At 36.5% G+C, this 25,901-nt stretch overlaps 1 protein-coding gene across 2 annotated transcripts in view; it reads left to right on the forward strand.

The window, feature by feature from the left end:
- The window catches only part of LOC138700940 (dehydrogenase/reductase SDR family member 11-like), a 38,470-nt gene that overhangs the window by 8,994 nt on the left and 3,575 nt on the right, over positions 1-25,901 (forward strand). For both annotated transcript variants that reach the window (XM_069827382.1, XM_069827383.1), the window contains exons 5-8: positions 14,468-14,636; positions 18,190-18,319; positions 22,883-23,015; positions 23,350-23,478. In XM_069827382.1, the coding sequence (XP_069683483.1) occupies positions 14,468-14,636; positions 18,190-18,319; positions 22,883-23,015; positions 23,350-23,478 (561 nt within the window). The remainder of the gene's footprint in view (positions 1-14,467; positions 14,637-18,189; positions 18,320-22,882; positions 23,016-23,349; positions 23,479-25,901) is intronic.

The raw sequence follows: 25,901 nt of genomic DNA on the forward strand, positions 1-25,901 counted from the left end.
CTTATTTTTTAGAAAAGACGATAAACTACTATAGTTAGACTCCAAACGTTGATTTTACTACTAAAGTTAAGGTAGATGAATTCCAGTTTGACTCCAAACGAACAATTTGTCACATACTTACTTACTTACTTACAAATGGCTTTTAAGGAACCCGAAGGTTCATTGCCGCCCTCACATAAGCCCGCCAGCGGTCCCTATCCTGTGCATGATTAATCCAGTCTCTATCATCATACCCCACCTCCCTCAAATCCATTTTAATATTATCTTCCCATCTACGTCTCGGCCTCCCTAAAGGTCTTTTTCCCTCCGGTCTCCCAACTAACACTCTATATGCATTTCTGGATTCGCCCATACGTGCTACATGCCCTGCCCATCTCAAACATCTGGATTTAATGTTCCTAATTATGTCAGGTGAAGAATACAATGCGTGCAGTTCTGTGTTGTGTAACTTTCTCCATTCTCCTGTAACTTCATCCTTCTGAGCCCCAAATATTTTCCTAAGCACCTTATTCTCAAACACTCTTAACCTATGTTCCTCTCTCAGAGTGATAGTCCAAGTTTCACAACCATACAGAACAACCGGTAATATAACTGTTTTATAAATTCTAACTTTCAGATTTTTTGACAGCAGACTGGATGATAAAAGCTTCTCAACCGAATAATAACAGGCATTTCCCATATTTATTCTGTGTTCAATTTCCTCCCGAATATCATTTATATTTGTTACTGTTGGTCCAAGATATTTGAACTTCTCCACCTCTTGAAAAGATAAATTTCCAATTTTTATATTTCCATTTCGTACAATATTCCCGTCACGAGTCATAATCATATACTTTGTCTTTTCGGGATTTACTTCCAAACCTATATGTATTCATATTATCTGTTTTAAATTGTCAGGTTGGCAACACTTATAACCAGTTTCATTCCATCATTCCCATGAGAACACAGCTACCAACACTCCGCTCACAAAGGGTCAAACTAAGGACCTTTTAATGAGAAAGTATCTTATATCCTAAACGTTAAACCCTCACGCCATGAGTAAGGTGAAGTGGCATCTGTGTTTAGGCCTATATTCGAAAAAGAGATAAAGATTCGTGATTCGAGCGATATTTCAATGTCATTTTCATCTATGGATTATTGTCATAAAAATATTAGAGTTCCCACGTTGAAAATAAAAACGTAACATTTCGTAGGATAGTAAAAGGCATGGTGGCACTACTGCTATAGATACTCCTGGCATCCACTACAGAAGCAAGGGTTAATGTTTGTCAAGTATACTACTAGGTTCAAAAAGTTCCCGGAATTTTACTACCATTTTTCGTATTAATATATAACAAGGGATATTATACTTTTGTTTTGTTGGTAACATTCATGATGTCATGTCCTTAAAGTTTGTTGACAATGGCAATTATTGGTTTTGAGTTGGAGGCAATTGTTTATCATATTGTTTTGTTTGTTCGTCGCATTTTGTAATTATGTCCACAGAGCAAAGTACAAACATCAAGTTCTGTGTTATGCTGGGGACATGATCAGTATGGCTGATGAAGATGGTGATTTCTTAAACAAAATGAAACTGGTGCTACTTGTACGACCCAGTCCCTAAACGACAGTCATCTGAGTGGAAATCGAAAACATCTCCTCGGAACCAAAAATTTCCTAGGGGCACTTCCAAAGGCAAAGTTATTTTAAATGTTATGTTTTATTTAACGACGCTCGCAACTGCAGAGGTTATATCAGCATCGCCGGATGTGCCGGAATTTTGTCCCGCAGGAGTTCTTTCACATGCCAGTAAATCTACTGACATGAGCCTGTCGCAGTTAAGCACACTTAAAGCAAAGTTATGTTGGAAGTTTTCTTCGACTCTCAGGGTCTCATGCACCATGAGTTCATTCCAGAAGGTCGTACTGTAACGAAAGAATTGTACGTAGAAACCCTCCGTCGCCTCTGGGACGCAGTGAGAAGGAAACGTCCAGAAAAGTGGGCAGAAAACAACTGGTTCCTTATGCATGACAATGCACCTGCTGATCGCGCAATTATTGTAAAGAATTTTCTTGCCAGGCACAACATAACTGCTTTGGATCACCCACCATACTCTCCTGATCTCTCACCACCTGATTACTTTCTGTTTCCCCGTCTGAAAAGTCATCTGAAAGGACGGAGATTCAATGCTGAAGAGGTTATCGCAAACGCGACGAGAGCACTAAGACGGGTTTCACAAAATGGCTTCCAGGCCTGCTTCCAGGAACTCTACACGCGTTGGCAAAAGTGTGTTGTTGCGGAAGGCAACTATTTTGAAGGGAATGCTGTAGAATAGTGTTTAAGGTACCTTGTTTCTATGATGCTAACAAATTACGGGAACTTTTTGAACCTAGTATGTATATTGGGATAATGTATCTACTAGACAGCTAATTATGTACTCGTTCTTCATTTCAGATCCATGAACTGACAATGACTGGCATTTTCGTTGCATGAAGTAAGAAAAAAGTATCTGTTGACTATCCAGTTCAAAGATATCTCACCTACGATTTTATGATGGTGTAAACGAAAGAACCATGGGATAATTGACAAACTTTCCAATAGTTCCACTAGTTCTCAATAGATGACTCTTTTATTGAGGAAAATGATGAATGTATAGTCCCGTCGCTCTAATTTCCGGCAGCCAATCACGTTGCAGGTCGGCTACATTTAAACGTGTTGCGTCTTGTCATTCGCTTTTGATGATGTAATGAATTTCCTATGGCTCGATAAATACTTAACATAATCGCCCGCCATTTTGGCTCTTTCGTTGGCGTTCGCAGAAATCACAGGAGGACGTTACTTGCCGCTCAATTATTTTCTCAATTACAGTGCGTTTGATTTATTATCATAGGAGCTACGACATGATAATGTTTAAAGGTGAAGCAAATAGATTCCTCATCTGGTAGCTCGGCAACGAAAGAACAAAAATGGCGAACGATACTACCTACCTAGACTTTATAGAGCCTTCACTTCCTAAGACGTAAGCAAAGGGGAGGAGTCACACCGGAAATTACAGCGATACTATAGATTAAACATAAACTATTCCCATATTTGACAGTATCAGATGTTTCCCGCTGAATCTAGTCCTCTTTACAATCATTCGAAGGAGATGAAATTTTGAATTCTACAATGCGGGTTTATTTATGTACCATTGGCGACACTGACTGTGATCTTCGCCATCTATTCGTGGAAGTAATAACTAGAGAAGGCACACTTACACGAACAAATTATCTATCATTATCGATTAGTAGGTGTCAGATAACTTTGAACGTGAGTGTACATATTTAATGTAATATGTCTCAGAATTTATTATGAATAAAATCAATTGACTAAGAAATGCTGTGTTATTTATGTCTATTTCTTTCCTTGGCCGTGATAATATTTAGTAGTTATTTATACAACCAGTGGCTAAGGTGAACATTTACATCACACGCTGTTCATTTATCAATATAAGTGATGTAAAGTTATTTTAGCCTCTAGATGACTTTTTACGCCATTTTCGTATAGAATTTAATAGTCACCTATTTTTCTTATATAAGTTACTAAAGATTCTCTTTCTGGCACGAGTAAGTATCATACAATATTTTTTCCACGATAGCAAAAATTTACATTACATATTTATTTCAAGTTGGAGAGCTTATAAGATCACTATTTCACGGCCGTCTAAACTCAGAACCATTACGAAATAAGTATCCATGAAATTACAGCCTGTTTCATTCATGATCGCGATTTCATGGCCGTCTAAACCGGCCATATAATTAAAAAAGTGGGTAGGAAAAGTTGAAAGCTACAATCTTGTTGCAATGAATACTACATGTAACTTCAGAATAATAAGTCTAAAATGAAAATATTATTGTTAAATTTGTTACTTATTTGTGTTACGTGTAATATTTACGTCATGAAAGATGGAGGTAATACATTAATTCCTTATTGAGTGAAGATTAATTCAGTCCCTAGCCATAGCATCATATCCCATCTCCCTCAAATCTATTTTAATATTATCATCCCATCTACGTCTCGGCCTCCCCAAAGGCTTTTCTTCTCCCTCAGGTCTTTCAACTCACGCTGTATGCATTTCTGGATTAACCCATACGTAGGCTACTAAACGACATTTCATACAAGTTGAGAGGATGCAAAGGCATTTCTTTCCCTTCTACTTGCCCTGAGTCCGTCAGTATAACAGACCGGTAGCTGTTACCTCTTATACCTGCACCCCCCAAGTTGTAAACACAAGAAAATAGAATATTGAATAAAGTACATAAATGGATATAAAATACAGTGACACAGATGTTTGACAATTACATATTTCAGTGTACTTTAGTGTCGTTCTTACAAAATTTTCAACTAATAATTAATTAAATAAAGGGATGCTAGTTTGTATTATGAAGTCAGGGGGTAGTGACATAGTGCAGATTGTTCCGTCGTTTATGCTGTAGAGTAGCAACTAGCGGTGAAGAAAACATTTATCTTCTGCTGCCAGTAGCTTTTTAATGTGCCAGTTGATATAAACAACAATAAAATGAAATATAAACGCTTAGTATAGATTTTCGAAATATAGACTAGATTACCGGTAAACATTTCCAATAATAAGAATTTTCACTATGTTCAAACTCAATTAGTCGAACATTGGTAAGATAGACAGTAGCATCTTCCCCTTCACGGATGGTAAAGAGAGTGAGTAGAGGGGAAAGCCTATCAACCAAACTGAAATGGGGATTACATGTCCTATCCACCTCAAGCGTCTGGATTTAATGTTCCTAATTATGTTTTTTAATAGGTTACTTCGAGAAAAATATAAAAAAATGTACACGTTTCTGTATGTGTCCTAGGAATATGTATTCAGTCATTCATTAATAGTTTTCTGCCCAATGGCATGCCTTCCACTGCAAACCCAGCATTCTCCAATCTTACCTATATTTCATCTTCCTCTCAGTCTCTGCATACCATCCATATGTTACCAAAATATGAAATTATAGCGTATAAAATATAACCCACTATTTTATTCCACGCAATCATACGAACATTTATTTTGAGACTACATGTAATTAATTTTGAAGAAATAAAATATGCAGACAAGCGAAATTCTGTCCTGTATTCCTGTACGTCTACTGTTTTACCAGAGATACATCATTCATGAGCTCTCAACATTCCTTCTCGTACTTCTATTAACTTTCCTTTCAGACGGTAATTTAATACGTCATCATTATATACCATAGATTTATTATTCTGCTACTCTTTAAAATCTAAATTAACGTCAGGAAAATATTCACGCTTTCCAAACATTCAAATTCTATAATATTAAACTAACATAATACGTCCGAGAGATGGACTTACGTACAACACTAATGGATTGGTCCCTCAATTCTGTAACGCCTCTTATCAGGATAGAGTTCAGTACAACAATTTTCCAACGTTTCTTTTCAGGCTACAGTTCAGTACAATAACGGATTATTCTCCTCAATTTTCCAACGTTTCTTTTCAGGCTACAGTTCAGTACAATAACGGATTATTCTCCTCAATTTTCCAACGTTTCTTTTCAGGCTAGAGTTCAGTACAATAACGGATTATTCTCCTCAGTTTTCTAACGCCTCTTTCCAGGATAGAGTTCAGTACAATAACGGATTATTCTCCTCAGTTTTCTAACGCCTCTTTCCAGGATAGAGTTCAGTACAATAACGGATTATTCTCCTCAGTTTTCTAACGCCTCTTTCCAGGATAGAGTTCAGTACAATAACGGATTATTCTCCTCAGTTTTCTAACGCCTCTTTCCAGGATAGAGTTCAGTACAATAACGGATTATTCTCCTCAGTTTTCTAACGCCTCTTTCCAGGATAGAGTTCAGTACAATAACGGATTATTCTCCTCAGTTTTCTAACGCCTCTTTCCAGGATAGAGTTCAGTACAATAACGGATTATTCTCCTCAGTTTTCTAACGCCTCTTTCCAGGATAGAGTTCAGTACAATAACGGATTATTCCCCTCAATTTTCTAAGGTCTCTTTTAAGGACACTGTTCAGTACAACACTAACGTACCGTTCACTACAACACAACGGCTTATTCCCGTCTAATTTCTAGTACCAACGGTAATCTCTTAATAAATGGAAAAGAAACGTCTTTTTCACCTGCTTTGTCTGGACATTCACAAATTTGCAACGGAAAGTATAAATAATTATATAAGCTACACTATAAATTCATGAGTAGGTCTATCCTGAAGAAAGCTGGTGTCGATTAGAAAGAGAGAAATCTAGTCAGAAATTTTTATATGACACAACGAGTCAAAACCTGTTCAACATCTACTTGGAGGTGTTAGTGAAGAACTGTTTTCAAAACATGGGGGATTGATTGTAGGAAAAAGAACAATAAAGTGCATAAGATTTGCTGATGATATGGCGTTGTTAGAAGAAGAGATGATACTACGGAATATGCTGCTGGATCTAACTGACAGCTGTGAGCAGTATGGGATAACGATATGCAAACAGAGCGAAGACCATGGTTATCGGAGGAAAAAGAAGGAAGGTAAGCGTGCGAATTCTAAATGAGGCAGTAGAGCAAGTGGACAGCTTCAAATACTTGGGGTGTATTGTAAGCAGTAACATGAGCTGCTATCAGGAACTCAAAAGGAGGATAGCAATGACAAAGGAAGCTTTTAATAGAAAAAGGAGCATCTTCTGCGGACCTCTGGAAAAAGAACTAAGGAAAGAATAGTGAAGTGTTTTGCGTGGAGTGTGGCATTGTAAGGGGAAAAAAACATGTCCATTATGACGAAGTAAAGAGAAACGAATAGAAGCATTTGAAATGTGGATATGGAGAAGAATGGAGCGTGTGAAATGGACAAACAAAACAAGAAATGAAGTTATTCTAGAAAGAGTAAGTGAAGAAAGAATGATGCTGAAACTGATCAGGAAGAGAAAAAGGAATTGACTGTGTCACTGGCTAAGAAGAAACTGCCTACTGAAGGATGCACTGGAAGGAATGGTGAACGGGAGAAGAGTTCGGGACAGAAGAAGATATTACATGATATAGGCTACAACATTAAGATATATGGATCATACGAGGAAACTAAGAGGAAGGCGGAAATAGGGAAGATCAGAAAACGTTAGGTTTGCAGTGAAAGGCCTGCCCTTGGGCAGAACACTGTGGCATAGTAGGGGTATACATACATAATACATTAATTCGCCTTACAAAGTGTCAACAAAGAAATTATTCGTTTTATTTTATTCATTAAGCAAAAGGAAAATGTGTATTTCTTATTTCAAGTATAGACCTAGGCTTATTCATGTTTTACTGAAATTGCTTTAATATTTGGTAAATACCATTCCCTGTTGAATTGAGTAGATGGGTGAAACTTGGACTCTCACTTTGAGAGAGGAACATAGGTTAAGGGTGTTTGAGAATAAGGTGCTTAGGAAAATATTTGGGGCTAAGAAGGATGAAGTTACAGGAGAATGGAGAAAGTTACACAACACAGAACTGCACGCATTGTATTCTTCACCTGACATAATTAGGAACATTAAATCCAGACGTTTGAGATGGGCAGGACATGTAGCACGTATGGGCGAATCCAGAAATGCATATAGAGTGTCAGTTGAGAGGCCGGAGGGAAAAAGACCTTTAGAGAGGCCGAGACATAGATGGGAAGATAATATTAAAATGGATTTGAGGGATGTGGGGTATGATGATAGAGAATGGATTAATTTTGCTCAGGATAGGGACCAATGGCGGGCGGCAATGAACCTCCAGGATCCTTAAAAGCCAGTAAGTAAGTAAGTAAGTTGAATTGAGTAGCCCTACTGAAGAAATCCTTTCCTTACGTTAGATGAAATCGCTGTACACGAACAGACAGCAGATAGACGGCATATTCGCAGAACAATTTTTCGATACCGTGAATTTTATTCTGCGAAAATCCAGAAAAGTATTCCCATCTATAGATTGACAAATCCAACTGAAACCCTGACCGAGTTACTACGTGAGCGCTGGCTGTCTTGGGGAGGAGCAAGTGAGAAAGCACGGGGGGAAGGGAGAGAGCACTATGCACTATGTACTTGCAGGTCCACTCACAGTTTGTCAAACCTGCTAACAAAAGCATTAAAAGGTTGACTAGTTGCCTGCAATGCTAGCATAATGGAACCTTCCTAGCCGACAGTCGAGGCAAAAATGAAGAATCCGTTATTGTGGTAATACTGGAGAGTGGTTCTTCTATTGGTCGCGATGCCCACACACACCCTCTCAGATATTTACGTGGTGATTGGTGACTGAATGACGAGGAGCGAGGGGGAGAGAAGAAAGAAAGAGAGAGATTCCAGAAGTTGGCGTGTTTTGCGGGGTTTCACTTGAAGTTGTCAAACTACACACCACATTATTTTCTACCCTTCTTCTTCTTCTTCTTCTTCTTCTTCTTCTTCTTTTTCTTCTTCTTCTTCTTCTCTTCTCTCTAGGCTTCCAGCCTGTTAATCCAGAGTATCTCTCCATCTACTTAATGGTCTTCCTGGGGATCTTCTTCCGGATGGGTAGTTATCCCTGGCGATTCTCGCAATTCTATCCTCTCCTATTCGAGATACATGCTCATTCCATTGTTGTCTTCTTATTTGCGTCCATTCTCTAATTGGTTGTATTTTGCATTGTTCACTGATCTGATCATTCCGAATATGGTCCCTTCTTGTGATTCCTACAATTTTCCTTAAGGTTTTCATTTCTGTTGTATCCAACATCTGTTTCGTTTTTGCTGTTTCAGGTCTTATTTCAACTGCGTAAGTGAGAATAGGGCGCACTACGGTCTTGTAAATTCGAACCTTAGGTTCAATGTGGAGATATTTATTTCTCCATATGGTGTCGTTCAAATATCCCGATACTCTATTTGCTTTAGTAACTTGGTTTAAAATTTCGGTTTGTAAAAGGCCTGAGCTTGATAACTGGAAGCCAAGGTATTGAAAGCACATCACTTGTTCAATTATTTGTTTTTCCAATTCTAATTTGCATCGTATTTGGTTCTTACTTATGACCATAGATTTTGTCTTTAGTGTAGATATTTTAACCCATATTTTTTTACAGCTGGTATTGAACTGATGTAACATTCTTTGCAGATCATCTTCGCATTCTGTTACCAATATTACATCATCAGCATAACATACCATTTTTATTTCTTTACTTCCCATTTTATATCCTTTCTGAGTCTTTGTTTCTTTAATTATTTATTCCATTACCAAAAAAAAAAAAATGTAAAGGACTCAATGAGTCTCCCTGACGAACACCTTTGTTAACACCTATTGTGTTTGTTAGGTGATCGTTTACTTTGATCCTTATTGTATTGTCTGAATATATGTCTAAAATAAGAGCAATCAGCCCATCTGGTACATTATTTTTAGTTAAGATTTTTAAAATGATATTTAACTGCAAAGAGTCAAATGCTTTTTCTAGATCGATAAAACATAAAAATGCTGGTTGTTGAAGGTCTTTTCGGTAATCTGTCGGACTACAAAAATGGCATCAGTGCATGATCGGCCTACTCGAAATCCATACTTCTTACAATGTCAAAAGAAAAAGAATCTCTGACATTACAAAAAATTCCCCAATTTATCACCATTATAAATGGTTCATGTTTGTAGCGCACGACGTACTTATCTCTCTGTCTTATCGCTAAGGATTTACGTCATAAAAGTTAAAGAAAATGCTGACTAGGGCCAGTGCTTAAACAAGAATTGAGCCTCGAGTGTCGAAGATATTGACAAGAAATGGAACGTTGGTCAGGACGCGTTGCCGTGGTGACGGGGGCCAGTGCCGGTATAGGAGCAGCCATCACCCAGGAACTGGTCAAGAAAGGACTCAAAGTCGTCGGACTGGCACGTAGGGTGCAGCCAATTGAGGTATGTTTGTGGTAGAAATCAATTTTCTGGAGAAATTCCTATTTGCATAATACATTACCTACAGCAGTGATGTCAAAGCAAGCGCATTTTTCTGACCTTGACATCGTGCAGCAAGCGCTAAGTATGGAAAGAGGAAGGGTTGTGTATATGAACAAGCAACCTGTCGGATTAAGAAACCAGTGGTGCACAAACTTCAAACGGAACGTGAAATTTTATGTCGTTATTTTTATATGGCTTCTTTCTGTTTAATATTATCTATATTGTCTGTAAAACAAAAGTACTAACACTGATTTCTTAATATTGCACTTGTGTTTTAAATCTTAATAACATAATAGAGAGTTAAGAAGGAATATTCACTTAAATTCCATAGTAGTATGATATTATACTGTATTAAGTGGATGAAACACATCATTCATAAAGAAAGTGACATTCCAAAGAAAGAGAGTGAGTATGACATGATAAGTTGGAATTTATATTGATGGTATCTTTAGCCTTACAAAAGTAATCAATAAAGTAATCAAAACAATATTACAGTACAAAGCAAAGTTACCTAGGTACTGTATCTGTTTTAAGTGTAACTAATATTACATAACAAAACTCTTATCGCATTATGCTTTTAAGGTGATATTTGTGAGCAACTTCCTATCATCAGAATATTAAATTATTTTCTCCAAATCTGCTGAAGCTATAGAGCTGACATTTTTACAACACATGGGCACGTATCTTTTGCTTATGATGTAACAGTAGTTGCTTTGTTAATTCATTTCCTTACAAACAATATCCATGCGAATATTTTCAAAATTTTCAATATACTATCTTCAGTAATACGTATATACGGAATATTAGATTTACGAAAACATTCTGTAAGGCTACTAAATAAATAGGCCTATACCTGAAAATTTCACTTTTCTATACGAAAAGTTGAGAAAATATTTCTTTTGAATAAAAAAATGAAACTTGTGAAAAATGAGCATTAAAATTAAAACTTACATTCTTATAATGCACTTATACTTCTCAGGCAAATCTAAAAATTACCATGGATACAGTTTTAATAAGTTCTCTTCCCTTCATCTATTGAATCAGTGCTGGCCATCCCTGAATATAGCTCGACCAAGCGGCATATACCACCTCTTTCGTCTGTTTCTTTCCTTTCTTCTGTAAAGCGCTCAGGCTCTCCTGGGCTCTAAAGCGCGCGCTTGCTCCTGTGGGCATCAATTGACATGCCTGACCTACAGTCTGCACATTTATCAGACCCGGTTGCATAAGTCGTGTTCGTGTTTACAGAACTTGTAAAACGAACACTCAAGCCGTATCTACAACAATTCAGTTTCCTCAAGTTGAAAGTGCTTTTGTTGTCCTTCAGTTAATTAAAAACGGTACAAATGCCAACAATGAAATGCTAGGTCATCCTCGGAGAGTTAAGTGTGGGTAGATATACACTCATTTGGTACGTAAATGAGATATGAGACGATGGATATATCTGTGGGTGAATTTACGGCCAAAGAAATTAATTCAAGAATCTCTCCAGCGATCACCCAATTGATATCACAGTTTTACTTGTATCGCAGTTATAGAGTGGATTGGGGGAAGTTGCCTAACATTTTCTTTGATTGAAATTTTAAGATACTGTCCATTTAGTTTTGAATTTCATATTGAAATATCGAAGTCTGGAAGGTATTTTGAAACTATATCTTTGGTACAAAACAGAAAACATCAATTACTCTTGTTTATAAATAGATACAGATTTTCTTCTTACCTGCACTGTAAGCATCTTTCCTCGGTAGTCGGGTAAGATGGCAAATGCAATTAATACGTTTACCGATATACAGGGTTAGTTAAAAGTCCCGCACCACCTAAATAGCTTTTGAAGCATGTGGTTCAGTGACATGAAACTTGGTATGTGAAGATAACCATATACTAAGAACTCAATAATGATATTACCGAGTTTTTTCTACTTCCGGTTTAACCGAAAGTAACTCCAAGTCTCTTATTATAAATGGAACACCCGATATATATATATATATATATATATATATATATATATATATATATATATATATATATATATATATATATATTATTTATTTTCGAATAAAGCTCATTAAGAGCTTTTCAAAAAGTACCCACACTTGATACTTCTGTACAAATTCAGTGTTGCTAAATAAAAATGGAAGTGGTGCAAGATATTCCTAAAGCCTGGTTAAATCATTCCTTAAATGGTTTCTATGATCGAGTGACACATTGTAAAGCAGGTGAGGGCTACCAATTTGAACATATAATTTAGAAGGTGAGCTAGCTTTGTTTTGTTTTTGTTAAGGAAGGAGTATTTTATTATTTTAATATTCGATACACTTGTCTGTTTTCTTGACTTAGCAACACTGAATTTGTACAGAAGTATCGAGTGTGGATACTTTTTGAAAAGCTCTTAATGAGCACTATTCAAAAATAAAAATATATATTGGGTGTTGCATTTAAAATAAGAGAGTTGGAGTTACTTCCGGTTAAACAGGAAGAAGAAAAAACTAGGTAATACCATTATTGAGTTCTTAGAATATGGTTATCCTCACATACCAAGTTTCATATCACTGAACCGTATGCTTCAAAAGTTATTTAGGTGGTGCGTTTATTATTTTAATATTCGATACACTTTTCTGTTTTCTTGACTTAGCAACACTGAATTTGTACAGAAGTATCGAGTGTGGGTACATTTGAAAAGTTCTTAATGAGCACTATTCAAAAATAAAAAAATATATATACTGGGTGTTCAATTTAAAATAAGAGAGTTGGAGTTACTTCCGGTTAAACCGGAAGTATAAAAAACTCGGTAATACCATTATTGAGTTCTTAGTATATGGTTATCCTCACATACCAAATTTCATGTCACTGAACCGTACGCTTCAAAAGTTATTTAGGTGGTGCGAGACCTTTAACTAACCCTGTATATATTTTACCTGAACTTGATTTTATACATGCATATTATAACAAAGATGGCTTAATCTAAAGCTCATGGACACTTTCTCACTCGTTTATCACTACTTAGCAACACAGTCATTGCACAGATTTTATTGCCGTGTGTAAGACTCGTGAAATCACTTCTTGCATACAACGAATTCAATCCAGTACATTTTTTGTCATCACTCTTTTTCAGACGGCGTTTAAGGGTAAGGAATCCTGTATGCTTGCCATGCTCTAAAACAGTTCATACCCTCTGTTATAATATGTTCCATAGCAAGTTGAAGACTGTTCTCAATCCACTGACCTTTATCAGAGGAGCTTATGTAATGTTTACGGTTTCCCTGCAATAAAAAAAAAATAAAACTCTTGCAACATGTTGCCGTCTTATCCCGAAAATTGTGAGCATCTTCCCCAAATATCGGGGTAAGATGCCTAGTGCTGTGACGCAACCTAAGGTGGCTGAACAAGGTCGTTGGTTGTTAACAATACAAACTTTAGAACCTTTACTACAATATACATTACAATGGTTTGATAGTTATTACGAATTCAAGGATGTATTAAAATTTTGACATACCTTTGCAATTACTTTATGGCAGAAAAATGAGCTTTTTTTTTTCTTTTTTGTTTTTTTTTTTCTTTTATTATTTTCACAACAAGAACACGTGACAAAATGCGTTAACTTCCACTCTACAGACATTCAACTGTCTCAGTGATCATGAAGACATTCAAGTTGAATTCTCTTTTGTAAGAATTATTATTATTATTATTGTTATTATTATTATTATTATTATTATTATTATTATTATTATTATTATTACTATTATTATTTTAACTTAAAAAGTTGTGTATGAAGTGCAAATTAAAATTAAGGTGACATTTAACATTTAACATTTAATCTTTTAAGGTGACATGTATTTATTTAGCCTGACGACTTACTCCCTTGGTTTGAATTGTAAATTATTTAAAAATAGCGTGTAAGAGGGACTTAGACTAGAAATGTTTAGTTTAAATGTAGTTCTGTTTATAAGTATGCATAAGGGTGTAATTATTTGTCTTATTTGAACTGTTGTATCAGTGAAGCGAGGTGAGTCAGTGAAGTTATGGTTTTACAGTGCAGTGAAATGTGTTCTAAAGTGTCAGTGAAATGTGTCCTAAAGTGTCAGTGAAATGCGTCATAGTGCCACTACAGTGAGTGAGATGAGAATAAAGTGAAAGACTATTGAAACTTATGTAGGGCCTATACATATGTAGGTTGTATTGTAAAATTAGGTATTTTATTTATGTTTTATTATTAATTTAATTATTGTGTCAAATTGTATTGTGTATTCTTATTGTATTGTGTATCGTTTATATTGTGTACACCACTGCCACCGGGTGCTTGCCCACTTGCAGTGTAAATAAATAAATAAATACAATACATATATTATAGTGATACGGAAATATTATTTACTGAGAGTTAATTGTTATATTTAGTATTAAATTAAGTACTTGCTTTCAAGAAAGTTTTTAGACGTCAAATATCTAACATAAAGTACCTTCAATTCCATGATTCTGAATAACTTCCACTGTTTAGGGAGGAACTACAAACTTGTCTAGTTCTATGTAGTGTAAACTAACAAAGTTTGAAATTTTCAGGAAGCGGCGAAGTCCCTGAAGTCTGAACCAGGACAGCTGTATGCGCTGAAATGTGACGTGAAAAATGAATCAGACATAAAAGAGGCGTTCAGCTGGGTGAAGAACAACCTAGGAGGCGTCGACGTTCTCGTGAACAATGTCGGCGGCACCGAAAACAATACACTCATAGGTAAAATATTATAAAAAATACCCACTATTGTTAAAGAATTATCTACATTATCATGTTGCTTATTTCTTTCCAATCTTATTATTCCAATCTGTCTTACGAGCAAATCCCAAATACCTCAAATTAACGCCTCGTAGCCGTTTGAGAGGTTAGTCTACCCACATACTTTACCACTGAATTGAATTGTATTGAAAGAGGAGAATTGGGAGGACAAATTTAAAAGGTACGCAAAACGCGTCCTTGCAAGGGGTTCGGGGCTGCAAGAAATTAAGTATGTGAGCTCCAAGCCTGTTGGCCACTTGTCTCACTCCGGTTTACGCTTCTCCACTGAAGGAGTTCTAGAAAATTTTGAAGGGGAAAAAACCGAAAATGGACGTAACCTCTTAGGTACCACATACGCGAGGGGACGGAAATGTGATCAAAGTGATCACGGGACGGGACGAGGAAGAAATGGCTGGTATAAATCTGCACATTGAAATGAACTGTGTCATTTCGCAGTGCAGGAGGAGTCGAGAAGACCCTGTCGTCTGCTGTTCGATGACAAGGCAGGTGACGACCGCAGGAGAGACGCCGTGAATTCTGAATCTGCAAATTGAAAGGTTCCCTGTCCTTTCTTTTTTTTTCAGTAGGTTTTTTACGACGCTTTATCAACATCTTTGGTTATTTAGCGTCTGAATGAGATGAAGGTGATAATGCCGGTGAAATGAGTCCGGGGTCCAGCAACGAAAGTTACCCAGCATTTGCTCATATTGGGTTGAGGGAAAAACCCGGAAAAAACCTCAACCAGGTAACTTGCCCCGACAGGGAATCGAACCCGGGCCACCTGGTTTCGCGGCCAGACGCACTAACCGTTACTCCACAGGTGTGGACCCTGTCCTTTAGCATTGCGACTAATGAGTGACCTTGCACATTTATTTCGTTATTTTATAGACTCTGAACTAGGGCATTAAGTTGTTTGTTAGAAAAAAGGGCATATATGGGGAAGGGCATATAGGTCCGTGGCCCATTTCTCTTAGGGCTCGTCCCGACATTTGTCTTAACGCCTTAGGAAAACCACGGAATTACCTTAGGCAGGATGAGTTGTCTCATATAAGAGACTAGCCAATTTGGCTTTTAGATACCACTGAGCTACTGTGGACATACTTAATTACAGCCCAGTTACTTTATGGTGACAGCTCGTGGACGAGAGAGAGGAGAAGGTTCGGCTGTGGGAGGGAGACCGATCCCAGACGGAGCGAATGGAGGGAGGGAAATACAGTCATATTAGAAATGAAGTCTCACGTTGCAGCGTCTGCATAATTTTGAGCTCCTGTCACTGTGTTCACTTCATACTCCGGAACAATAGTCACTAATAAACACTAATGTGGAAATACAATGAGCAGCAGTCCGGAACAATAGTCACTAATAAACACTAATGTGGAAATACAATGAGCAGCAGTCCGGAACAATAGTCACTAATAAACACTAATGTGGATATACAATGAGCAGCAGTGCGGAACAATAGTCACTAATAAACACTAATGTGGAAATACAATGAGCAGCAGTTCGGAACAATAGTCACTAATAAACACTAATGTGGAAATACAATGAGCAGCAGTGCGGAACAATAGTCACTAATAAACACTAATGTGGAAATACAATGAGCAGCAGTGCGGAACAATAGTCACTTATAAACACTAATGTGGAAATACAATGAGCAGCAGTGCGGAATAATAGTCACTAATAAACACTAATATGGAAATACAATGAGCAGCAATCGAATCACTATATTTAACAGTTAATCACTAATTAACAATGAAATATACTCATGCGGAAATACCGGTAATGTTCATCAGTGCTTCACTGTTACCTTTATCATCATCATCATCATCATCATCATCATCATCATCATAATCCATGTAAAAGATGGAGCGGTCTTCTTCCCTGTACTTCTTTATCTCCCTCAAATACTGCAAACTTTTGGCCCTAATGCTGTGATGCTCCACCAGAATTTAGCAATTATTTTGTGTTTTTTTTTATAATACAATCCTAATTTCATAATAACTTTCCTCAAAGTCGAGATACCTCCCTGAAAGTCGACAGTCTTTCAATTTCAATAATAAATATATATTTTTTTTTAAGTGTTGGCCGCTGTTCTGTGAAATATAGAACTCGTGCTATGGTTTGTCTTATGACAGCTTCATTAAAGTTGTCCACAGTTGATTTTGGCGCCGATTATCAATGTCTTTAGTCTCCCTTATTATTTGGCTAACACAGCGGTAAACTCTGCTACAAGTTTTCCAACATTTGTTACGTTTTTTCTTCCGACGCTATCTTCATAAAGCGCTACACGTTGCTCACGACTGCGAATGCAATACCCGACCTTTCAGTTTGCTTCTAACAGGCAGCATTTTCACAAACAGAAAATAGCAGTGAATCTAGACAATAAATACTACACACTAAATACCAAACAGAAGCACTACAACTATTTAAGTAACTAAATTAAATGTACGTAACAAACACACTAAATTGCAATATACAAGACAGTGGCGGTGTAGTACGTCAGCCCACACTAACGCTCCCGAGATGTGACCGTTAGCGCAGCCAGGGGAAGACTAAAATGAACACCCCTTCGAACAAACAGTGAACTCGCCCAAACCACTGCGTCGCCAGGCCAGAGCTGTCACCATAAGGTTCGTTCCAACAAGCGGTTCATGGATCAGTTCATGTACGGTTCCTGTACCATCTTATGGGCATGCGCTAGTTGAGCATCTGCTTTGGGATTGAAACTGGACTGGACGCTGTTGGAACGCTTTCGCGGATCGTTATGTACTAAATCCAGAGATGCTATAACTGTGATCATCTTTGCTAAGAACGAGATGCTTATTATTGTTTCGCAGCTAATTCTAATTGCAGAAAATAGAATTTCGATCATTTTCTATAAAAAGATGACAAAAAACATGGAAGGCAAGAATTCCGCCAATTCAATGTCGTGTACTGGGGGACTCTCATTTAAAAATAGTTCCTTTTTAAATTATGAATGCATGTACGTTATTTATTACACTTTTAATCAAAACTGCACGTTGAAATTGTAATTAACTATTTCAATACCCAAATAATTTCTATTCCCTTTCTTTTTGGCGAAAGTTTAAATTAAATCTCTAGTTTTAATATTTGTCTACACTGTCACTTTTCATCTTTAACCTAATTGATGTGAAAGTCGATCATGTCTTTCTTCAGTATCCAGGAGACGTTGGTGAGCTAATACGCATGCGCGTCTCGCGTACTCTTCCGTACATGCCTCAATCCGCGGACTATTTCTGACCGTTCCGAACCCGTGTCAAAAGCTTGTTGGAACGCCCGACTGCAGTACATGTTTCCGGTTCAGGACTGGTTCGGATTGTGTTGGAACGATTTTTCTGTACTGCGCATGCTCACGATGGTTACGGACGGTTCCTGACTGTTCTTGGAACGAACCTATAAAGTAACTGGCCTGTACGACATAACGTTTGTTCATTCTCGAACATCTATTGATAATTCTTTATCGTGACTACATTCAGGCTTTGTGTGATTCTAGACGGACCGGTAGATTGTTGGAGAGGGTTTTTCGATCTGGACGTGATAGGTCTCAGCATCTGCACGAAAGAAGCGATCCAGATTATGAGGGACAACGGCGTGGATGACGGCCACATAATCCACATCAACAGGTGGGTTCGATAAATATCACAATGGACTCGAGTATTGCGGACTTGCAAACACTACCTCGTCGACACAGTTTCATTAGCATAGTCGTGCCATTCATCACCATAACCTTCGTGTTCATCACCTGACTTGTAACATACGGTTTCCTGCTCATTTCAGCTGTCACTCTCGTATCATAATAGTACATTATGCAACGAGCCTATAATGAAGGTAATTAAGAAGTGAGTATGGATATTTATGAAACGAGCGCTTGCGCTCGTTTCATAATTTTCATACGAGCTTCTTAATTACCATTATAGGCGAGTTTCATACGACTTTTTATGCTCGACCATATTTCTAACTTGATATTATTAATTTTCTTTGTATCTGACCTTGAGCAATGTCCCGTATGTTGTGAGATGTGCGCAGACGCGAAAGTATTGATTTTTTCCGAGGAACAGATGTCCACATTGACCTTGCTAGGCCATAAGAACCTACAGACATAACTCTGAAATTAAATTAGACATTGAAAAACGAGATGACAAATTGAATTTGTTTGAATATTATTTACAATTAACGCTAATTATTATAGTAACAGAACATAACCTTCTGCGACAGTATTGGATTTCCAGCCTCCGTGACTTTTCGCTATTTCTCTTTCGATTGCATATCCGAGAATAATCGATACTTGCGGTTTTATAACGGTAGAAAGCTGATCTTTCATTGGCTGAACAGTTGTAACCTGAGTCGTCATTGGCTGAAAGACCTGACCTTTAATGAGTAGGTGTACTTTAATGACATGCATTAAAAGTCTGCTACCAGGTGTATAATTACTACGTTTCGGCATGGTCGAGCATATACCATAATTAGACATGAATTTATTTCCAGGACAGCCTAGTCAAGCGATCAGCGTGAGTGAGGAATATAGAACAGCCACAACACAAAGGACACATATCCTCAAATGTGAAGAGATCAACAGTCAATTTCTTTCATTGAAACGAGTTCAGGTTCACTGTCCAGACAGAGTCATAATTTACTCCGGGATTTCGTGATATTGCTACACTACGGCCCAATTGTATAAAACTCCCTGACTAAAGATCAACTTTGATCGAAGATCGGAAAGTGAACCGAGTTCAGACTCTTCTTCTATTGTATAAAACTTTTCTGCGATCAAATTACCTTGGTTCAAATGCAATCTAAGTGATGCGCGGGTCATGTTGTACAGGTTTGTTCAGTGTCGCCAATTTAGCGACCTTAACTCTTTTTCAACAATTTATTTTAAACTTTTATATTGCTTAAATAGGGATTTAGCGACCTTTTTAGCACCCCATAGTGAAAAAATTTAATCTTTCTTTGTCGATAATGAGAAATCTAGCGACTTTCGAATTACTTTTTGGCGATTTTCCGTACACTCTGTTGGAGACACTGGTTTGTTTTGTGCAATGTAAATAATGGTGGACAATAAGAAGGTTGACTGTTCTCCAAATTGTTATCATGTTATGGTCTTTGATACTGCTAAACATAATAGGCCTAAAGCTTTATAAAACGACAATTTTCGTTTAGTAATACAGTTAATTGAACATTTATGAATGTACCTATCATATCCATGAATAATTAATGGTTGTTATAAACATAATACAATTATAGGTTATGTCATTTGATACTGCTGAACAAGATAGAGCCTTATAAAATATAAGAATGTTTATGTATTAATATTAATAATAATGATTATTCTTTTTTCACAATCTGCCACTCGTATATTTCAAACGGAAAATAAATAACTGAATTTGGATCATCTAACTTAATCGGAGAAATTTCTTCAGTCAAAGTTGACTTTAGTTTAAGACAAATTAATCTCAGATTACACTTTATACAACACAAAATTCCAAGTTCAGCTAGAACGAGGATCAATTTAACCTCTGATCTAAGATTAAATGGTTTATACAATCAGCCCTCAATCGATTAAAGACAGAATAAAATAGTGAGTGGAAATGTGAAGAGAAAAGTTCAGAATTTTGTAACATAGGCTCAAAAATGCTCAATATGGCCGCCCCTCGTGACAAGGCAGATGTTTATCCTGTAACCTAATTCAATCCGACGTTACACGTTGCAGTATTTCTTGTTCACCCCTGAGAGAGTTGTGGTAAAACGGCTTCACAATTCATGTTAGTCTCAGTGTAAGAGCGAACTTACACAGTGTGTTTAGACAATTTCCACAGAAAAAATCCATCGGAGATGTGTGCGATGATCTAGGACAGGCATGTCAATTGATGCCCACAGGAGCAAGAGCGCGCTTTAGAGCCCAGGAGAGCCTGAGCACTTTACAACGGAAAGGAAAGAGACAGACGAAAGATGTAGCATATGCCGCTTGGTCGAGCTATATTCAGGGATGGCCAGCACTGATTCAATAGATAAAGGGAAGAGAACTTATTAAAACTGTATCCATGTTAATTTTTAGATTTGCCTGAGAAGTATAAGTGCATTGTAAGAATGTAAGTTTTAATTTTAATGCTCATTTTTCACAACTTTGATTTTTTTATTCAAAAGAAATATTTTCTCAACTTTTCGTATAAAAAAGTGAAATTTTCAGGTATAGGCCTATTTATTTAGTAGCCTTACAGAATGTTTTCGTAAATCTAATACACCGTATATACGTATTACTGAAGATAGTGTATTGGAAATATTCGCATGGAAATTGTTTGTAAGGAAATGAATTAACAAAGCAACTACTGTTACATCATAAGCAAAAGATGCCCATGTGTTGTAAAAATGTCAGCTCTATAGCTTCAGCAGATTTCGAGAAAATAATTTAATATTCTGATGATAGGAAGTTGCTCACCAATAGCACCTTAAAAGCATAATGCGATAAGACTTTTGTTATGTAATATTAATTACACTTAAAACAGATACAGTACCTAGGTAACTTTGCTTTGTACTGTAATATTGTTTTGATTAGTTTATTGATTACTTTTGTAAGGCTAAAGATACCATCAATATAAATTCCAACTTATCATGTCATACTCAATCTCTTTCTTTGGAATATCACTTTCTTTATGAATGATGTGTTTCATCCACTTAATACAGTATAATATTATACTACTATAGAATTTAAGTGAATATTCCTTCTTAACTCTCTATTATGTTATTAACATTTAAAACACAAGTGCAATATTAAGAAATCAGTGTTAGTACTTTTGTTTTACAGACAATATAGATAATATTAAACAGAAAGAAGCCATATAAAAATAACGACATAAAATTTCATGTTCCGTTTGAAGTTTGTGCACCACTGTTTTCTTAATCCAACAGGCTGCTTATTCATATACACAAACCATCCTCTTTCCATACTTAGCGCTTGATGCCCGCGCACGACGTCAAGGTCAGAAAAATGCGCTTGCTTTGACATCACTGCTCTAGGAGGACAGGCGAGAAGTGGTCATCTTCTTCTGTTCCTTTTCTCATACTTATCCTTCGATCTCTTTTTCTTTCGCCCATTATTTCTTCATATTTTTTCCGTTCCCTATCTCTTCCTTTCCTTCTCCTGTTTTTCTTTTACCATTTTTCTTCCTCATATTCTTCTGTTCTTTTCCTCCTCCTTTTGCTTATGATATTTTTCTTTTTTCCATTTTTCTTCATCTTCTTCTGTTCCTTTTCTCCTCCCTTTTCTTCTCATATTTTTCTTTTACTTTTATCCTTTCTCACGTTCTTTTCCTTCTCTGTTTCCTTTCGAACTTTTTCTTTCGTCCATCTTTTCTTCATCTTCTTCCGTTCCCTATCCCCTCCTTTTCCTTCTCGTATTTTTCTTTTACTTTTTTCTTTCTCATATTCTTCCGTTCCTTTCTACTTCTTCTTTTTCATCTTTTTCTTTCGCCTTTTTTCCTCCATTATCTTCTTTTTCTTTCCTCGTCTGTTTCATTCTCATTTTTCTTCACCATTTGTCCTTCATTATCTTTTTTCCTTCGCCTTTTCAATATCTCGTCTGGCCTCCTCGATCAGCGAACTTAACTCCCCTGGATTTTTTCCTGTGAGGATTTGTAAATGACACTGTGTATGTGCCGCTCTTTCCCCAAGACTTACAAGAATTGCGAAAACTCAATACCATAGCTATCGCAAAGAAGAATATAGCTATAGTGTAACGTGTATGGACTGAATTATATTACAGAATTGACATCTGCTGTATCATGAGGGGCAGTCATACTGTGGATTTGTGAGGCACGTTACAAAATTCTGTACTTTTCTCTTTACGTTGCCATTCGCTATTTTACCTTATTCTTAATCGTTGCTGTGCAGTGATATCATGAAATCTCGTAGTAAACCACAACTCGCTCTGTATTTGTTGCACGAGAGCAGGCCTAAAAATCGGTCCATCACAAACATCATTAATATGCTCTTTATTTACATGACCTGGGCTAACTTTCTTACAGTTTTCTATCCCTTAGTGTACCTTATATATGTATTATAGTGACTTATGTGAACAACCAATAACGTATATTAAATTACAACTTCAAAACTTGTCGGCATTAATGGAATAGATTGTATATCCAACAGAAGGAAATGTCTGATGTTAATGCAGACGGTTTTGATTGCAGTCTCCTCGGACATACGATACCTCCCGTTGAACTCGGCCTCAACATGTACTCTGCTGCGAAACACGCCGTCACAGCTCTCACTGAAGGACTTCGTCGAGAACTTGTCAACGCCAAGTCCAAGATAAAAGTCTCTGTGAGTAATGGTATTCATAGGCTCATGAAACTCTAGCTATGAGATTATTTTACTTTTCACTACGTTCCATAACTTTGTATACTCATACTGAATATTACGTCCTTCCCGTTACACTTCTTTTTAATTGTTATGTTCGTGATAAATTGGAATATGTCTCAGTAATTTGGTCTCTCACTTGTAAATCACATAGTAATCTGATTGAAGTAATTCCACCACGATTTTCAAGACATCTTTATTTCAAAAAACATCAGTCTGCCTTCCACAACAAAATTTCGTACAGCAGTCTACTTGCTGAATTTAATTTAATGTCTCTTGTCAATCCCAATGTTGCCAGAGTCTGAGTCCTGCCTTAGTCAACACTACCGCGGCGTCGCAGCGTTATCTGAAGGTTCTTCCTCACTTGGAGCCAAAGGATGTGGCTGACGCAGCTGTATACATCCTGGGAACACCTCCCCATGTCCAGGTACTTAACCAACGAAATATATAACAGTAAGGTATACATCGGCTCTTACGATAGAAATCCAAATTTTTTTCCTTAAGAGGAGACGCCACTGAAAATCATGAAAATTTTCCAAAATATATTTTTTTTATTCATTTATCTAAAAGATAACAGCTCTCTGTATAACAGGCTGCCACAGAGACAGAGCATATTGAGCAATAGGCAGTTGGAAGTATAAATAATATACATATGTTTAAGTTGAAGGGAGTCTTACAACAACGACAAGAAATGACTGAATAAATAAGTAGCTACTAATTAATTAGTTGAAGATCATTGTTGACCGCAGAGATGGTTGCGGAGTATAAATATTGATCCTCTCAGAGCTGCAAGAACGATGTCATCAATTGCCTTCCTCTGTAGGCCGAAACGTTGTCAGGTCTGGAAGAAGAAACCGGGAATAGTTCAACCATAAGGCCTATTACTTCAATTTGTTGTAGACCGTATTTGTCCATGAAATATGGAACTGTACGTACATAGATGTTGTTTTTTTCCCCCCTATTTACATCTTCAGGTTGGCTGTTTTGTTTTTCAAATCTAACGGTGGGATCGATGACGTAGCCATTGTTGTTATTTGGCGGGATGGCAATAATGTCTATTCTTCTTGTACTGCCATTGTCTGCCAGTCCGTGATCTTCTTCGAACACTTGAAAATTTATTGATCTAAACTGTTCGGCGATCATCGAACGAATTCTATGGTGTCGTGAGTTACGGAGGACTTCACCGTGCGGACAAGAGCCCAGGACATGTGCAAGTGTTTCTGGCTCTCTGTGGCATCGCCGACAGAGGATGTTGTCCCGAGTCCTGCCCGGAAGACACGTGTGCAGTCATTTTAATAGCTTCGCGCCACTCGCTAGAGGTTAGGCCTTCACGATGTCGTACCCAGGAATTCGCCGGAGTTAACTCTCTGTATAGCTCTGTATAGCTATTTCACTTATTTAGAATTTATATTGTTATACCCCAAATGGATATAGTTCAATTCTGATTAAAAATATGTTTATTATTATTTTTTTTTAATTTAAGCTGTAAGGGGGCGTGGCATTTAAAGAGATGTCAAAATTATTATTTCATCAAACAATTCTTTCTTACAAATTTTTGATTAGAAATTTAGTAACTTTCTGTTTTAAAGTTGGCTCCCTGAAGTTACTAGATAAATGTAGCAGAGGAGAATTTTAATAGATATGTGTTACTTAAATATTCATTTTACTTTCAAATCCATTTTTCCGTAAGTTTATTTTTCTTGGTTCAACACCAACTTTTTTATGCCAAATATTAATCGATCTGGATGAAATTTTTACTGCTAGTATTTATGAGATAGCTGCATGTTTCTATGCATTTATTTTGTAAGAAATGCTGCTATTTTATTTTATTAATTTTTCTTTCACTGAATTATAGAAAAAATAACATTTTCAGAATTTCAATACAATTTTTGAAAGTGAATAAATGAGATATTTCATCAATTGAATACATATAAATGTTTCTCTATGTCTTGTGAATGTAATCGAAAAAAAGGAAGCTTAAAAATTGACATCTTGTACAAAAACTTGAGTTTGAAATTATTTCTGAAAATATATATAAAAAAATGAGTCAATCAAAAGCCGAAAACATATGGAAGTTTAAAATTTGGATTTTATTAGTCCTTTACACAATAAACATGCTGTCAAAATTTAGTTTTAAAAAATGATTAAGAAAAAAGTTGTCGTTTTTCAAACTTCGGTCACATTCTTGGAAATAACTAAGCAATTTATATAATTCAAACTTGAAAATCGAATTTGGGGCCCAAATAATTTTTATTAGTAAATTTTTGGACCGATATAACTCCATTACAAATTGATCTGGCGTAACACTTCTTTCGCCAAAACGAACTCCAATATGTGGGTTATAGGCCTAATCGATTGAAAATAATAATTTTAGTTTGCAACATAACTACATGTTTAAGCTTTAATTTGGTACATCAATGAATTATTTTGCACAATTGGAAGTCTACTTTTTTCTGTCGGAAGGATAATAAATGTCGGATAATGTGAAATGGGACAAAACAGACACTGAAGATGGTGTAAGGTATAGAAAGTATAGTGCGCTTGTATTATTAATCCCCAAGAAATCATGAAATTATTCAGATAATTGGTACGAGTTATATATTTCTGAAAACTAGAAGAAATGAGCTTCCAGATGAAACAAAAACATTACTTACCCAAATTTTTAAAAAATCTGACATTTTTAGAATCGATGTACGCTATACCTTAAGCATACAGTATAACTGTACTGGTAGGCAATTTGAACATTTTTTTCCTCAGTTTCTATAAGACCTTTGGAAATAAAAATTGGCATGCTTAATGTGAAATATCTGTACACCACGAAGCAATTTTAATGTTTTTTTTTTTTTTTTT

The sequence above is a fragment of the Periplaneta americana genome, chromosome 6 (genome assembly GCF_040183065.1).
Source record: "Periplaneta americana isolate PAMFEO1 chromosome 6, P.americana_PAMFEO1_priV1, whole genome shotgun sequence".
NCBI classification, from domain to species: domain Eukaryota; kingdom Metazoa; phylum Arthropoda; class Insecta; order Blattodea; family Blattidae; genus Periplaneta; species Periplaneta americana.